Source organism: Molothrus ater, chromosome 4 (assembly GCF_012460135.2).
Source record: "Molothrus ater isolate BHLD 08-10-18 breed brown headed cowbird chromosome 4, BPBGC_Mater_1.1, whole genome shotgun sequence".
Classification (NCBI taxonomy): Eukaryota; Metazoa; Chordata; class Aves; order Passeriformes; family Icteridae; genus Molothrus; species Molothrus ater.
In genome coordinates this window covers 60,131,726-60,149,818 of record NC_050481.2, presented here as the reverse complement: position 1 = coordinate 60,149,818, position 18,093 = coordinate 60,131,726, and the positions used below count along the sequence as shown (strand labels likewise).

At 39.4% G+C, this 18,093-nt stretch overlaps 1 protein-coding gene across 2 annotated transcripts in view; it reads right to left on the bottom strand.

Moving 5' to 3' along the window:
• Positions 1 to 3,325: 3,325 nt before the first annotated feature.
• The window catches only part of STK32B (serine/threonine kinase 32B), a 157,964-nt gene continuing 143,196 nt past the window's right edge, over positions 3,326 to 18,093 (bottom strand). For both annotated transcript variants that reach the window (XM_036382793.2, XM_036382792.2), the window contains one exon: positions 3,326 to 4,886. In XM_036382793.2, the coding sequence (XP_036238686.1) occupies positions 4,842 to 4,886 (45 nt within the window). In that variant the 3' untranslated portion in view covers positions 3,326 to 4,841. The remainder of the gene's footprint in view (positions 4,887 to 18,093) is intronic.

The window sequence follows — 18,093 nt, the reverse complement described above, 5'->3', positions numbered from 1 at the left end:
AAAACATTTTTCCCTGCTGGCCAGAGCATAGCTGATTCAATCAGTAAAATACAGATAAAGAAAAATAACTACTCTGATGAAGGTTGAGATGATGAAGCACAGTGTGCATAAGAAATCAGTCATTCACCTGGTACTGTGCTCTCCAGGAGAAGAACCACAAAGCTCCTCTTTAAAAATCACACCAGTCTATCATGGAAGTTTCTGTGTGGCAGCCGAAGGCTCTCTAAAAGCTTTACATTATCCCTCATTCAAAATTCATCACAGGACGTGTTGGTAGCATGTGCTAAGGGACTGAACTGTAATGGGTGTGCAAGAAAAATTCCTGCTGTCCCCAGCAGGACTGATAGCAGCTGCAGCAAGTGGTATAAGTTGTTGTTTGTCCCTTTTGCTGCCCTGGAAGGCAGAGTGTGAGCAGCCCAACACTGCTGACAGGGGGGTTTTTCCTTCCTTTGCTTCTTAATCAGAGTCTGCATAGATGGACTCACTTCTTCATGGATGAAATCTGGGTCAAATATAGAAATAATGGAGATCATTTGCAGGGCAGTGGTTTGTTCCAGGTCTCCTCCTGGGGCCAGTGCTAGAGCAGTGAGGCTTCCAGAGACAGCCTATTAAACCTGCAGGTTTTTTGATTAATACACTTTCAATATCTCCTTGCCTTCCAGCTCCCACCAAAACTGTAAATGTTCCTGTCCAAAACCTCTAAGCTTCTCCTGTGCTGGCAGCCATATTTTTCATAGCAGAAGTATTGGCACACCTATCTATGTGGAAAACAGAAGAATGCTTTGGGTCTAATTCAGCCTACTTCAGCTTCCCAGTACCCCATTACAGCATTATTTAGCTTTAGTTTAAACAGTCAGAAATGTTTGAAATTGTGATCACATGTTCCTATGAGCAGAAAACATCTAAATGACTGGAATGGATGGATCAGTGCCTATTATTTCCTCTATAATGTACTTAGCTGTCATTTAATGTGCCAAAACCTACAACCAACCCTCCTATTCCCCCAGATCGACAGGAAAATCTTCTGGAAATATTACATTAATCATTTTTGTCAAGACTACAGATGAATGGAGCCATTTGTACTTTATGACAGTTGGTAATTAAACATTTACAGCACTGTGCCAATATTTAATACACAACATAGAAGGAGCAAACTGAACAGAAGGTAAATCTGGCAGAGTTTAATGTGGAGTGATGCCGTAGGAATGTGCATGCAAGATCAGAACTTCAACACCAAAGAGCAAGAGGCACTGCAATAAACTATGGCAGCAGCAAACTGCTTTTCCAGCTGTGTTAGACTTCTTCATCTCTTCCCTGGAGCAGAAATAAGGAAAATATTTTTATCTTTTAAATGACTTAGAGAAACTAGGTGAGATTTTGGGAGTCAAGATCACTGTCCACTTTTGCAAGACAATAAAGCTGTATAGAATAAATGAGTCCCAAAGAGTTTCTTCTGGTTTTAGGGCAGCCCTGCTTTCTTTTTGTCCTCCATCTTGCTGAGTTTATTGTAAAAACCTTCTGTGTCTTATTTAGGACTTCCCTGTTTTCATTTCTGCTGGAATGCCAGATGAGAGTATGTTTGTGTATTTCCTTGTCACTCTAATACCACTTCTGCACTTAAGGATGAAAACTGTTTAATGTCTCTTATTCCCATTGAATAGATCAGAAATGATCCCATTTTTTCATAAGGATTAGAATGCAGCTCAACAAATTGCCTGTGTCATCACAAACCAGATTCATCTGACTAAATGTCAGTGCACAATGTGCGTGTCCACATCTGAGCTGGGTGCACTGATGTTTACTCCATGGAGGCAGAGCTACAGGGAGAACCATCTGCTAAAACAGACAGTTGAGACAGGGAAAGTTCATCACATCCTAAAAGCTTTTTTTCCCCTTTTTCATCTCTATTTTTGAGCCTGGATCTGGATAATTAATTTTTCTTTTATCTAAAGTAGGAGAAACAAGTCTAAACCAAGCATTTCTCTCAGGCGTGTTTCCAGGCTTTGTGACTTTTCTTGTTGTATGTGTTCTATCCCCACAAATCATATTCTATTAAAAATAACCTCTCAGTTTTCTTCTGCACCATTATCAGAGCTTCCCATGGCAGGACAGATCCTTACAGCTATGTTGGTTGAAAGCTGAAATAAGAGTGTAGGTGTTCCAGAGAGATGGGGGTCCGTCCCTAGAAGCATTCAGGGCCATATTGGATGGGGCTCTGAGCAACCTGCTCTAGGTGAAGGTGTCCCTGCTCATGGCAGAGGAGTTGGACTGGGTGACCTTTAAATGTCTCTTCCAACCCCAACCATTCCATGATTCTTTGATTCAATATTGGGTCTCCATGGTATAACTGAGGACGTTCACTGATCTGTGTAATAAGTTGACACAGCTAATTATATGCAGCATAAGGTAGAGCTTCAGTCAGTGGAAGTGCCATGGACTATGGATAAAGCTGATTGGTGCCATGATTTCAGTCTTTTGCAAGCAGTACAGTTTGGGAAATGATCGTGGGGCAACAAGCGTGAAATTAAAGTGTCTGAGTGAGCTTGCATTCATGCACAGTACTCTGTGCAAATATATTTAAGTAGATGCAATCTATTGAATAGCCAATCTCCTCTCAAAACCAGCTCAGTAAGGCACTGGCAAATACACCCAGCAAGAGACAGAGCAGGCTGCAAATATTTGGTAGAATCTTGCTGCTAATTAAATTCTATCTGCAGTAAATTCCTCCAATTTTTAGTGCAGTCACTGATGGTCTTGCACTATGTAGCTCTTTTATTTTACCACTTCCATCCTATAAACCCAGGCTTCTTTGGGGCTGTGTGTGCATTGGCTGACAGTGCAGCTGGACAGGAGAGGCTCTGCTGACCTGACATCCACATGAGAAACATCTGGGGAAGTTCCATTTCAGATTTTCTCTCACCTATTCCTGTGGTCTACAGGCTCAAGACTGGGAAAAAGGCAATAAGTGCTCTCATGGAACACATCTTTGGGTGTTATATCATCCAAAAAGCATCTGATTTGGGTGCTAAAATATGTACCAAAATGCAGTAGGGCTGTAAGGTTAGGACATTTACTTCAAAAATGCCTTCCCAGCCTCAGTTAAGGTGGTAGCACTGTGGCATCATATGTGATTGGTGTACAAAATCACCCAGAGCAGCTCTTCTTGCTCAAAATAAAGATTTTCTTTCAGATCCAGATCAAGGTCCAAGATCACCATGCATTTTGATTGGAACAGAAAAATAGGTGTTTCCAGAAATAATCTGAAATCTTATCTAGTTTGGTCCTTCCCAAAACTAATATCAAGGAAAAAAAAATAAAGAAAGGATGGATGGGAAATAGTTTATTCTGGGTGATGAAATTTATCATCTTATGACCAGAAAAATTTTGCTCCTTTGTTTGATTGTATGATTATTTCAGTCTATGACCAAATTAAGAAAGAAGACCAACACCATGCTTGTGACAGACATAAAATCTTTACCTTTGTACATTTGTAAACTGTTTGTTGTTGATGATATGGAACACTGTAACATTTCATGGAGTGATAAAAATCTGTATTTGTGAAAAAGTTGTCACCAAAATTACATATAACATGAAACAAAATTTACAATAGATTCAATTACAAATAATTTTTTTTTAAAGAATGGAAATGATGCTGTAAAAATAGATTATTTCAAATAAAATGTTTCTCACTTCCAAAACCCTAACGAAATTGTTTTAAAAAGTTGAAATGAAATTTGCTTACAGGTGGTAACCCTTCAAAACAAAAGCACAATGGGACAGAATAAACATGCATTTATTATAAAAATGTGGATGTACAAGTTGTAAAATATCATAAATGTTTGGAATTTTGGCTGCTGTTTAAAATAAAAGGACTTCATGTCAGCAATATTTTGACTAAAGTACATTTCTTTCTATTCAAGATAGTTTCATCCAGAATAGATCCATGAAAACAGAGACACATGTAACTTTTTAACATTTTATAACACCTAGCTATGGATCTGAGCAAATTCTTAATGTTTTTAGCTCTCCTTACTAAGCTGCTTTTCAGCTCTGGCTCAGTCAGCCTATTGTTACAAATAAAAAGGTGTTTCTGATCCTGCATCCATTAAAGTCACTAGCAAAACTTTGACTTGGCCAGGGTCACACCTTTTACTACAGAGCAGAACACAGGATGTTAAAGAACAAGGTGAATACACTTACACTGCAACTTTTTCAATGAGTTTCAGGTATTTAAATGAAATTATTCAGTGTTTGGCCTATTTGACACTACATTAATGTATTTACATCATGTACATCTGTTATAAACTCAACAGCAGATGCTTAGAGACAGCTGTGTCCAGCAGTTTCACAAAATTTCAAACTGGACTGTTTTAATTAACAGAGAGATTGGGGGTAATATTAAAGCCTTCAAGATAAGCTGGCCCCAGTTGTCTCTTGCAAATATCCAGGAATGTGGCAATCTTTGAGAGGCTGCCTAATGAATTGTTTCAAGTTTTCTTCCAGGATTTTGAAAACAAAAGTCACACTTACTTAAAAAACTGTATTTTGCTGCTGATGGTCATTTTTCCAGGGGCAGAGTCAGGAGGAGAGCAGAGTTGTATGTGGAGAATCTCAGCCTGTGTGCTGTGCGGGTTTGTCCTCGGCCAGGGATCCTGTTTTGGATGGGCCAGGATGGATGCAGGGGAGCAGGGAAAGGGGTGCAGAGAGGATCCCCCCTCCCTGCCTGTGTGGGAGCAGGCTGGGCTCACTAACTGCTGCAGCCCCTGGTGCAGCCCTGTCCCAGCAAATTGTTGTTCCTCCCGTCTTGGAGCTTCTCGTGGCTCTGGAGAGATGCTCTGCTGTCAATGCTGGAAGTCTGTCCACTTTGATCCTGCTGTCTTCTTAACCTGCCAGAGGTTAAAAACATGGATAGAGCTGTCATGTGCAGGTAGCTGTACTGGAAGGAAAGCTGCTGCCTGCCCTGTGGATAGCCACATCCTCCTGGTATAAAGCATTCCTGCATCATTTCACCTGTATTCAATGCTTGAGCTTCATAGCTGCCATTTCCTCTAAACACTGATGATTGCTTCCTCCTAAATATGGGCAATTAGGTCTTCACAAATCCTGCTGCCCTTAATGCCTGCCATAAAGAGCCAGCACAGGATAGTGCTGGTTTTAGCACCTCTGCTCAGGCTGCAACTTGGTAAAACCTCCAGGTAGCTGGAGGCTGATGGAAGCTGCTGACTGGGCACACAACAGCTGCTCCCCTCTGCTGTCCTACAAAATTATCAGTAACTCTCATCAGTAAAAGAGAAAAAAAAACATGAGATGAAAGTATTTTCAGTATTCCTCTTGTTATTACTTCATGTTATCAAAGCCTCATGGGTGGTGTCAAGGAACATCAGCAACAAAATCCTACGCTTAAAGACTGCAAAGTTCTCTTCTTTTGACATAATTTTCTGGAGAACAGCAACAGCCCTAGAATCACATGCAGTCCCCACCAACTGTGTTATCAATGAGCTTCTCAGCATTTCTGCTCAACAGCAATCTCTGTGATTTTACTATGATTCATGTCATATTCAGTATTTTCCTCCAAACACTGTATAAAGATGTAACTTTCAGAAAAGATGTAAAGATTCATGGGGAAGCTATGCGATGTTGTGGGACACTTTTTTTTTTTTTTTGGAAACATGAACAGCTACTTTTTTGAAGGATTTTTTCACTGTTTTTTTTTCTCAAAATGGGAAATAGTATTCCTCAAAAAGGCACCAAGACTTGGCACCAGAGACATTATGGAAGAGCTCTTTGGTACAGCAATTATAAAAGGTATATGTGCTATACCCCAAAAAAATCCCAACTTTGCAAATAATATAGAATACCTAGGAAATAGTCATTAGTGGAAAAGCATGCAAAAATTAAATTTAAAGGTCAATTTCAAAGCCTTAAATACTTCCAGGTGGCATAAACAATATGGAGACACCATACTTCTGAACAATCAGAAGAGAATGTGATGGGACATGAAAATACTGTAATTAAACAGATGAATAGGGGAGGCTATTAAAGCAAAAAAAAAAAAAAAAAGGGAACACTGTGTAAAAGGGCAGATACATTAAATGAAAAGCTGTAAGGGAGACTGATAACAACAAATTAGAGGAACAAATTGCCAAAAGCATTTTTGGTGAAGTTTTTTAAGTCCAGCAGAAATTCAATGGACACCATTGAATCTATAGGTCAGTGTATGAGTGAATTATTAGAGGGTAGCACAGAAAATACGAGTCCCCAGCTGAAAAGCTAATGTATTGTCTTCACCAGTGTTCAATGAGCTGAGGAAGATTCCTTTCCTTATGAGAAATTTGTCCATCATCTCCAATTAAAACATCAGTGACACATCTTTAAAACCAGTTGCTTAAATTAATGTTGACAAAGCATCAAGACAATGGATTTTCACCCTAAGCACTTTAGGAAAATTGTAATTTTTGCACAGATGAATGGAGAGTGTAGCTCTTCAAACTGTCTTGGCACCGTGGAAGACAGCAGATGTGATGATGTTGGTCGTTTGCTGGTTTGGGGTGTTTTTTGTTTGCTTGTTGGTTTGGGGTTTTTTTAACAAGATCTTCAAAAAAGACCCTAGGGACTACCAGGAGAGCAATAGACTTCAACTTGAGACTTGAAACATCTTGGGATCTGAGCTGCTGGTACAAGACTGTTGTGTTTGTGGGCATCAAGAGAAAAGACTGCAGTGCTTGGAAACTCATGTTGCAAAATGTGGGTGGCAAACCTTGCAAACTGCTAAGCAGTGGAGTGAGAAAAACTTTGGGTCTATAGAGCTCTGAGGAATCATTGCATTAGGCTAAGACATGTAAGTGCTTTCTTCCTGGAACTGTCTATTTCCTTTGTTTGTAAAATGCTGAAAAAGAAGGCTAGAAGGCATTTACTACAGTGCTCAATTTAAAAGGAAAATAAGAATTCTCTCAACATGAAGCAAGAAAACACCAATTTATAATTTTTTTTGAGAACCACTCAAACTGACACAAAGGCAGAATGCATGTAAGGAGGACAGTGGAAAAAGGAGAGAAATAAAGCCCATGCTGAGTTCAAAAGATACCTCTGGCCAGCTTCAATTTTTTCACTGTCTACAGAGGTGGTTAATAATACTGATTTATTTCCATTATTTTCTTTTATCCTGCTCCTACTCCCAGGTCTACTATTGAAACAGAATATGAGGATTTGGAAGTCTTTAAGAAATATATTGTTTTAGCAGTGCTTTACTGTATTCCCTTTTCAGACACTTTTTCTTGCATATTTCAAACTATCAAAGTAAGCAATGGGTTAATAACCTGATGATGAGGTAAAAAATAACTGCTATTTAACTCTTTGATAATTTATTAATGACTGTATTTAGTTATTAAAATTACATTAAGGATTTCACTCTAGGGGTTTATTTATTATGGGCACACCAAAACCTGCTTACAAGGGTACCTTGGGGCTGGGAAACTGGACTAAGAACCAGGAGATGCTGATTCTGTTTCCACCTCTGTCACCCTTTGGACAAATTGCAACACATTTCTGTGTCTCAGCTTCTCTCATCAGATATCAAGCAGCTGCTGTCAAGAATGATGGAAGCTGAGAACTTTGTGTCTCTAAGTGCTGCTCTGTGTCTCACAGCCCTGAGTGAAACAAGGAATTACAGTCTGGTGTCTGTGATAATTAGAAAAGAAGGTGGCATGTATAATCAACCAAAATGTAATTATGCTGCATGTATAATTATGCCTGTATGCTTTATTGAATATATAAAAATACAAAAGTAAAGAGAACAGACTGGTTAAAAGCTACCATGGAAAATAAAATATTGAACAGAAAAAGTCTGCAACAGCTATGGCAGGACAGAAAGAAAATCACAAACATTTAATGAAAGACAGTAGATAACTTGGGACCAGCAGGGAATTGCTTGCAGCTCAGCTTTGTTCTCTAGATGAAGAAGAATATTGAAGTTTGTCTTTAGGCTGCATAGTAGGATAAGTTCAATGACAAAGACAAAGAATGAAAAGTTGCAGATTCAACATAACTGTCAAAATTTCAGATTTGCTAAGACTAAGCCCTCCTCCCAACAGCACTGCCGTTTCAGAAAAATAAAATAAAGCAATTGGTTTATATTTCTCTTTACCTCAAAACTGCAGACTCAGGTCAAGACACAAAGAAATATGTGTGCACAGTCTCTTCAGTTAAAATATTGGACTGTTACAGAAGTGAAATTTCTCTCTTTTTGGTGTATTCTTGATTCCTTAGTGTCAAACCCAGAGCACTTTTCTGTCAGATGTTCTAAGCTTTTAAAAAATGTGAGTACCTTGACATGTTTCCTGTAATCATGGCAAAATAAATGCAGTCTGGGCCACTCTGTTCAAAAATGACACTAGTGCTATAAATCATTTGTAGGAAGCTGCTCTCCATTGAATGACTTATCTTGCCTTTAAGCTGGTGCAGCTACAGGCTGTGATAACTCTATAAGGGCCCAGGGAGGATGAATGGATTGATGTGGTGGATCTGAAGCAGGTGCCTGTTCCTGTGCTGAATACTGTTGGCTAAGAATAAATAATAAAATGGCCAGCTATGGATGAAAAAGTGAACAAGTGGTTCTAGTGGATACAGTCATATGGAACAAAAAAAAACCTGCAGGGAAAAGAGGATGAAAATGAGTTTGAACAGTGTCTGTTGCATTTATTCCATGACAGTTCTGTACAAATACATAAGGAGTCTCAGAGGCAATTATGCTGGGAACTAAGAGTGGTTCTGCTGAACCAACAAAGAGTTTTCCTTCTCTTCACCACTGATCCATGCAATACTGACAGTGTGTGACACTGAGCATTGCACAGACTCCTCTCCAGCAGCGAGGAGGAAAGAGGCTGTTCCAGCCTCTGCAGGAATGCACCAAGAACAGTGACTGAACCTCCAGTCAAATCTTGGTTTTGTCAGTATTTCTGGCAAAGAGAAAGAGCCTGTGTGAGCCATAATTTTTTTTTTAAGGCTCTTATTTTCTCAATACTCAGGTACTATAGTAGCATTCCTGCCGCATTGATTTCTGATACTGGATCTCGAATCTGATATCAGTCAGTGGAAGGGAATTCAGAGGAGAAGGAGAAATACTGGATCCAAGCCCACTACAGCAGTATAGAGCACTGGCATCAGGCTTTGCAAAATGTACTTGCTGTGTTTGAGAGCCATGTGGAGGCTGTTACACTGCCTGGTGTGTGGTACCACCTTTGTGCAGCCGATGCATTCCTCAGTGGGTCCTGCCAGGCTGCACCTTTCAGGGTGAAACTGAAGCCTCAGAAATGCCAGGAGTTGTTTCAAACCGTGAGTCTGCTCTCTGCAACCATGAGAGGACAAAAGAGACTTTCCACTGAGAAAAGAGAAATCAAGCCAGGCAGAGCTGCCCCTCCCCTGAGACTCCCACACTCGCCACCTCCTAAAGAAAACTCTTTTTGTTATGAAAAATCTGCAAGTGAGTTTGCCAAAGCTGCAAAACAAGTGTCCTGAGTGTGGAGGAAATAGAACCGTCTGAGTGGGCAGTGGATTTGCTTTGCCATTTCTAGATTTAGCATTTTACCTTGGATTCTTGATATTTCACTTTGCTGGAGAAAACAGATGCATTTGCTTTTGGTTTGGGGAAAAGAAGAGCTTAATAAAATGAATTCTAGAAACTCGTTTTATTGTAGGAAACAAAAGCCTATTAATGAAAACTTTTACATTCCTTGGGATAAGTCCTGAGGAACAGATAAATCTGTGGAATATTTATCCCAGTTATTCTTCTCAAGGGATGGGGACTGAGATCTGAATAGATGAGGCATGTCTATGTTGGGTTTTTGAAATTCATGAATCCTGGAGGATAGTTTGCTAAATAATCAGAAACTCATCTCAGTTGTATGATTTAGCAGCTACACAGAAGTAATGCTGGTGGCTTGTGCAGATGGCCTTGCTGTAAAGTTAATTCTGAACATGTCAGAATTAGAGGAAAAAAAACGACTGATCTGCCATGAGGGATAACTGTGCTCAGGAAGGAACTATTTAATCTACATGTCTCTGACCATGTCATGTGTTTTGGCTACTGGACCACAGATGCAGAAGTCACAAGGGGACTTTTTAAAAAGCAGTAAATGTCCTAATGTCCAAATCCCATATTTTTAGAATTAGCTGGCAAATAACATAGCACTAGAAACTTTTCATTCTCAATAGAAAAGATCTATCAATGACATTTTGTGAAGGACTTAAAAGAAGCTGGAAAAAGGACAGAGACAGACACTATTTTTTGTATCCCAGCCATAGAAAATAGAAACCTGGAAGTTGTGCTATATAACTAAAATTGCTGGATATTGTCATGCTGAAAAACTTTCATCCAAATAGTTTTTACAGGGTGGTGTAATTCTGTAGAGGGACTCCACAAAGTAAGAAGATCCCCACAGTAACAATGTCTCACAGGGATCCTGCCGGAGCTGGGGACACCCAGCATGTCCAGCCAAGATGGGAGCAAGTTGCTAAGATAGCCAAGGATGGAGTGAGAGATTTCTTGGCACTGAGGGCAGGCAAGGTGTCAGTTTGGTAACCACTGCTCTTTCCCACTGTTTGTTTCTAATTTTAATTTTTATTCTGTGTGGTATTGATGCATCCAAATTTGTGTACAAACAGAACCAAGAAAATGCCTGGATGAATACATCACAACAGGTCAGCACAATTTCTTCCTCAAGCTGGTGACTCTTTAACTATTCCCACACCACCACTGCCTGTCCCTGAACACAACTAATTTGTTTGATTGATAACTAAGCACTTTTACCAAATGGTCCAGAAATTGCTTCCTAAGGAAATTGAAGTTGTTAGCAGCTGGTTATTGAAACTGGCTTCAAGGCTTAGTTCCACACAAAAGAAATATGAAATGCTTAGCCCAAGTAGTTTGTAACATTTGTGGCAGTCTGGAGCTCCACAGACTATATCCCCATCCATCTCCATTATTTCCAGTCAAAAGGTATAAAAAGGAAAACTTAATGGGACTTTGGAGTCTAACCGCGGCAATAAGATTTCCTTATTGTGGAACAAGTACAGACTATATCTCTGTGTTACTCACATTTTTAAGTGGCATTATGCAGAAAAACGTGTTCTAGAAAGACCAGAAATATTTGGACGGTGAGGATTCAAAAGGACTCACACTGGGTGTGATAAAAATTATAACCACAAAGCTGCTGGGTAGTTTGAACGGTACATGTTGGTATATCCCTCATGAAAAGGGATAAGTTTTGGTTTTCAGTCCTAAATAATAAGTGTTCAGTGGTAAGTGGGTGGTTGACAGGTGGAAATTAATGATGTTGGTCATACCAGCTCATTTTCTGCATCAGCTCACCCAGCAGGCCCAAAAGGACTCTTCCCTTGGCTTGGCACTGAGGATAAATGTTCACAGCACCCATGATCTCTCATGTTTTTGCCAGAAGAAGAGTCACTTCTCCAAAATCATGCAAAACCTGATCATTTATAAAACCCCTGTCTAACCTTTATAGCAGCTCATGCACTTCAGTAAAGCAGACACTGCAAAAACAGGGCAAGGGTTTGGCAGTAAAATGTAGGTCCTGGAGTGCACACATCTCTTTTCAAAAATAATGGGCTGTATTCTCATGCATCTCACACTCCACTTTGAAAACATCACCCATTATTTTTCTGCCATCATTTTAATATTGACTGCAGGCAATGATTGTGGAAATACTGATAGTGGAGCATGGCTTCTGGGACAATGAGCAGCTTGGCTTGTCATCTGCTTTCCTCTGTAAAGAATAAGAATGGACTTTGATACACAGTCACTTAATACTTTTCTGCCTGCATGTTTTAAGGTTTCTCTTATAAATTGGTCCTTGCTGTATTCTATTTCTGTGAGAATGGAAGAAGCTGACAGTGTTTTATAATTGTAAATGAGTGTCACTTTTTCTCTTATATTTCCTTTTTTCTGCTCACTAGTTCTCTTGTGCCAGGTTTTTATTCAACTATATCTTTCAGTGAAAAGGTGAAATAAAAAAGGAAGAAGTGAGCAAGGGATTCCGATCAAGGTATTTTTAACTGAATAAGCATCTTGGGAAGAGTATTTGTACTTTTCAAAACAAAGTAGCCATAAAATTTGTCATAAAGCACTGAAAATTTCCAGATTTGCCTCTTTTTTAAAAAAAAGTTAGCAAAAATGAGCCTATGAGTTGATCAGAAATTCAGACAATTTGCTTAATTTACACTTTCATTCATAAAGAAGAAAATAGTAACTTTGCTCAGTGTAAATCTTAAGGAACAGAGTCAAGTTTGTCCAAATACAATGAAATCCTCCAATTTGAAAACGTGTGCTTTAACTTCATAACAACATATAGCAGAAATAGTTTTTAATCCTGCTTAGGTTACCTGCTAACCTGAACATCTGACAAATTATTCACCCATTTCCTATTGCCCAGTTGTGTCTGGGAGGGCTCTCATGACAGGCAGCAAACAGAGCACTGCATGGGAATCTAATTCCTGCATTTTAGGTAGGGATCAATGCCTGGGAGCTGAGTGAGTGGCACAGACTGCCTCACATCCTCCTGGCTGATCTCTAATCTGCAACCAGAGCTGGTGTATTCCAGCTGCTTCTTGGGCAGCCTTTGGTCTATGATGACCCCTGAAACATGAAGGGATTTGCTTCAGAGAGTCATTTTGGCCTGGGAAAAATTATTCCAGGAACCACATTAACAATAGAGCAGCATGGAAGACTACCTTGAAAAACAGGTAGAAAACAACAGTGAAGGTGGAAAATGCAGGGAAAAAAAGGAGTAGAAATGAAAGAAGGAGAGTTAAACACTTTTTAAATGAGGAAGGATTCAAAAGAATCTCAACCATGGAGATCTAATTAATTTAACTAAGTAATTATATAGCTAATTATAACTATCTCAAAAGACAGCTGTATATAGCTAATTTCTTTTTTGGTTTGTTTATTAAATTCCCACTTTAAACCTAGCAGAGGATAAGAAAGCATGGGAGAGTTTATAGTGGGCTTTTCTTTTCTTCAGCCTCAGCACAGAGTGATCTCAGAAGTCTTTTCAGGAAAACAGAAATCACTGAAAAGTGTATGAATTTTCTAAGCATTTCTGAGTAAACAAGGAAGGCACAATCCTGCTCTGTGCCAGAGGAAGCCTGGGGCAGACCAGGGCAGAGTCAGCAGCGTGGGCCAACCATCATTTTTTTAAAAAAGACATTAATTTCCTAGCCTGCCTTGGTATCCTGCAGGGTGTAGGCTCACCCTTTTGTTCAGCTAATGGATAGATGGATAGATCACAGGGAGGTCAAGGGACCCACTCTGTAGCAGTTCATGAAGAAATGCAGTCTGTGTGAGGAAACTCACACTGGAGCAGGGGAAGAATGTGAGGAGGAAGCAGCAGCAGAGACAACATGCAGTGAACTGGCTGCATTCCCCATCCCCATGTGCCCCTGTCATGGAGGAGACAGAGGTTTTGGGAGTGAACTTGAGCCCAGGAAGAAGGGAGGCATAGAGGGAAGGTGGATTTAAGGTTTGGGGTTTATTTATTACTATCGTGGTCTTTTAGTTATTGGCAATAAATTGAATTAACCTTCCCCAAGCTGAGCCTGTTTTGCCCACGACAGTAACTGGCGAGTGATCTCCCTCTCCCTGTCCTTTCCTCAACCCATGAGCCTTTTGTTGTATTTTCTTTCCCCTGCCCAGCTGAGGAGGGCCATGATTGAGTGACTTTGGTGGGCACCTGGCACCCAGACAGAGCCAACACACCCCTAAAGTCAGTCTGGCTCAGCCTGATTATTAGACCTGACAATAAACATTCTCAGGCTGGCATATGCATCTGGGAGCAAGCAGGTTCAGCCCTGCCCTTCTCACAGCACCAACTTCCAGGAACTAAAGGCTGGGAGTTGCCAGGGAACAGCCACAGCCTGCACTGACCTCTCTGCAGGCTCATCCTTCCTCAGCTATTTTTTATGCACGATTTCTCTGTTCCAGTCCCAAACTTAACTCCACAAGGAGTCTGATCAGCTGTGCAGGTCCTTCATTCCCTGTAGGGGGGACTCCCCAAAAGGAGACTGAGCCAGGAGTTCACTTGTGATTGCACAGCACAATTTGCAGCCTTCAGTGAATCACCAAACCCCTGCACAAGGTGTGGGAAAGGTGGTGCCCACCACAGGGTTCTGCAGAAGCCACTCCACTGAACAGCACGTGCCCAGGTCAGTCAGAGAGGTGCCCCCACAACAGGAGCATGAACTGAGCCCCAGGAGAGACACAGGAAAATCACCTCCAAATGGGAGGTCTCCCCAAAGGATGGGGGATGTGTCCTGGAACACAGCAATGGACAGTCTGAATCTTACCTAAATCTCTTACTGACCTAAGTCTGCATTTCTTTTCCTATTTCCAAAAGGTTAGAGATATATATATACAGACATACATACATATATACACACACACACACACACACACAGATATATATACATGCATACCTTCATATATACAATATATGCATACTTGTATGCATAAATATGTATATTTTACTGTTCAACCCTTGTGCTATTGTGACGACTATATGAAAATGGAAACCTTGGAAGCTGTGAGAAGCCATAAATGCACATGCCCAGCAATCCCTCCTAACAGAGATTCCCCCCTCTCACAGTGGCCCAGACACTTGTGCAGGATGTTGACCAATAGGCTGAGTGGAGACAAATGTCTGCTGTGGTATATTCCCCTTGCTTCTGACATTTCCAGATTTCCTGAAACAATGACTGCATCAGAAGCCTCATATCTCAAGGACCTTGATGGATTTTTTCCCATGAATTTCTCTAATCCTCTTCTGAATCTTTTTCTATGTTTAACATCCAAATCACCACTCAGCAACATACTGCATTTCACAAAAAAGCATGGTTGATTTTCTTATTAACCTGCTGCCTGATAACTTTGTGACCTTGGTTACCACAAAGAGTGAATAATCATTGCTTAGTCATCTTCTCAATAAGTTTCAGAACATGTTATTATTTATCCTATTTCTCTCTTTTCAGTTGCCTCTTCTCTGAGTTTAAATTAGTTCAAGTTTATTTAATCCTTCAACATGACCCATGTCACCCTCCTGGCCAATCCTGTTTTTCTTGAAAACTTTCTAAGTCCTTTTTAACCTTTTTGAGATAAGGAAGCAGAGCTGTACACAGAATGGAAGATGCAGGTGTATGTATTGAACATACATTTATCTGTGGCTGGTTTTTGCAGGAACATATATATATATCTTTCAGTCTTCCCCTAACCATTGTGCTATCCACAGTCTTTTCAAACTCTCCCTCCTTCATAACTGAAGCTAATTTTGAGTCTATTATCCTAAATATAAAATTTAGATTTTCTTCTTCTGACTGTATTTGCATTTATCAGTACTGAATTTGAGCTGCCATTTTCTCACCCATTTGAGCTGCCATTGTCTTTAACTCAGAACCATGACTATCATTATCTGCTGCAGCTCTTTTCACTCACATTTAGTTGTGACTACTCTGGTATCATAAGTGAACTTTGTGACCTCAGCATTCACTTTGCTTTCCAACTCGTCTATGAATGTGTGCAACAGACACATGGACATCAGAGTGACTGGCAGTAATAATGTTATCTCATTTTATCTCATTACTGGCTTGTTTCTGCATTGCTTCAGCAACTGGGCACAAATTGCTGTCTTAAAACAGGACAAGGAGTTCAGTCTTCATGACTCAGTTTATGGAGACTCATACCAAGTGAAAATTTATGTTAGTGTGGGACATAAAGAGAGATGAAGGTAATTACCTCATGGAGGTAATTCCCTATGGCAATGGAACAGTCATGACTTGTTATGCAGCCTTTATTTATCACAGATATGATTTGTCCCATGTAACCTGCTTAAAAAAAAATTGGTACTCAGAATTATACAGCTGTGCTTCCCCTCCAAAATCTGAGATGTACAAATGAAGACTCCTCTTTCCTCTGCCTGTGAATTGACTGCCAATTAGTTTTTATGAGTTGTATTTGTGTTTAGTTTTCTGTGAATAGAAACTCATTTCTGGCCTCCAGTGCTGAGGATTTATCTGTTATCCTGATCCTTCCAGGACCACATTTCAAGGTGGAGAATGTGCTGACAGATGCACCCCCATGCAACTTTCATTCCCAAAGCTGGATGGTGGAGTGCAGCCATTATAGTGATGTCAGCACTTGTTTGGGAGCACTTTGACCAGTTTTCCTGGAAGACTTTTACAACGAGCTTCCAGATACTGGTTACCCTTGTAATTTTTTTTTCCCCTCCATGAAACAGTGAAGAGAACACATCAACAAGAGAAACAAGGGCATTTGTATGACCACTCCTTTCTCCAAAAAAAGTGAATTTGAAGGTGTACCTATAGAAAAATTACCAGTTTGGGACTGTTATGCTCAAACTTTTAGGTAGCTTGGCTCACTAAGAAGAGAGTGACATTTGCATTGGTAATTCTAAACCAGTAATGACAAGCAGGAATCAGAGGCAGAAGTGAAAGGGCTTCTGTGGGCAAGCAACAGTTATTACTGCCCAAACACCAACCAGGTTCAATCATCACATTCAGAAAAGCATCTTTCCAATTGTAAGAGCAATCTCCAAAAGCAGACAGATCCATTATAAAAGGGAGAAGAAAGGTTCAGTGAAGAGCAGTGTAACCTCTAGAAATGCTCAGAAAGAAATGGATTTGAACTGAATTAAGGTCAGCAGAAGGGGCAAGAAAAGGACTGCAGCCTCATCCAAAAAGCATTCGGATATTTGAAGGATTATGATAAATATCTCCAGAGACACTAAGAGACATAAAATACATATTTAGAAAAATACGTTCAATGAATTACACTGCAAATCATTATGAATATTCAATTTCAATCAAACTGAAATGAAAGGGAGTACTCAGGGACTCTGGATTTGAATCTTAAAAGACAATTAAAAGGAAAGAAAATGAACTAAAATAAGAGACATAATAAATTTCATCTTATAAATAATGCAGAGAATATTAAGTAAGCTTTTCCTCTATGATATGGAAAAAATAAGACAAGAGGATTTTAAGTATTATAGTAAGCTTAAAATATGCTCCCTCAAGTTTTTGGTGTTTATTCTGGGAACAGAGAGCTGTCTGTTCACCTCAAGCTGTTCAGGATCATTTATGAGAGAACTAGATATGCTCAAATGGAAGGAATGATAGCAGGAAAAGACAGAGTAATGTGCTTCAATCTGTGGCACATTTTTTAGTGTGCTAGCATTGAATAAATACTGAAAAGAGGAATAAGGTGTATCAGTACTTAGGGCAGAGACAAATCTGTTCAGATCAGTGGGAACAAGACAGCTGAATATCATAACAATGCTATTGCAGCATAGTAGTATTAAGTTAAAAACCTCCAAATTCAAAATCACTAGGAATGTTTTGAAAGTTTTTACTGGAATTATTAAAAACATGGATCTTTTCCTAATCAGTTCATTGCATTTGTTAAAATAGTTTTGCAGAATTCTAACCCATTTTCATGTACATTGGATATATGAAATACATATTCTAGACAGTAAAATGTGGATGTTTGATTTTGCTTTCTTTAGCAGGCTGATAATTTTGATTAAGTTTGTGAAGCATCTAACTGAAAGATTATTCTGCCTGATAAGCAAATATTTCTTGTGTTTTCTTCTCTTTGATTTCTCACATCTGCAATCTTAAAGGCATCTTTCAGGGCGAAGAAGAGACTCAGGACCATAAAGGGTAAGAAATATTATTTCATTACATGCAAATATTGGGTCTTTTTCTTAATTTCTGGTCATTCCAGATTTTGGATATTCATAAAGAGATGTAGTTCTTTGTGAAGATCTGTTTAGTGATAACAGCACAAAAATGGCAAAATAATCTCTGCTCAGCTTTTTAATAAAGCTACAAGCAAACAATGTGGTTTTATCTGCACAATCTCCCACACCACAGACACACACACAAAATTAAAAAAAGAAAACTTGAAAATGTAGCCTACATTTATCTAAATTATATCAAATACTTATAAATTATATTAAATTCTGGAAAAATAAATTATAGCAAATTCTGGAAAAATTGCTGGCAAGT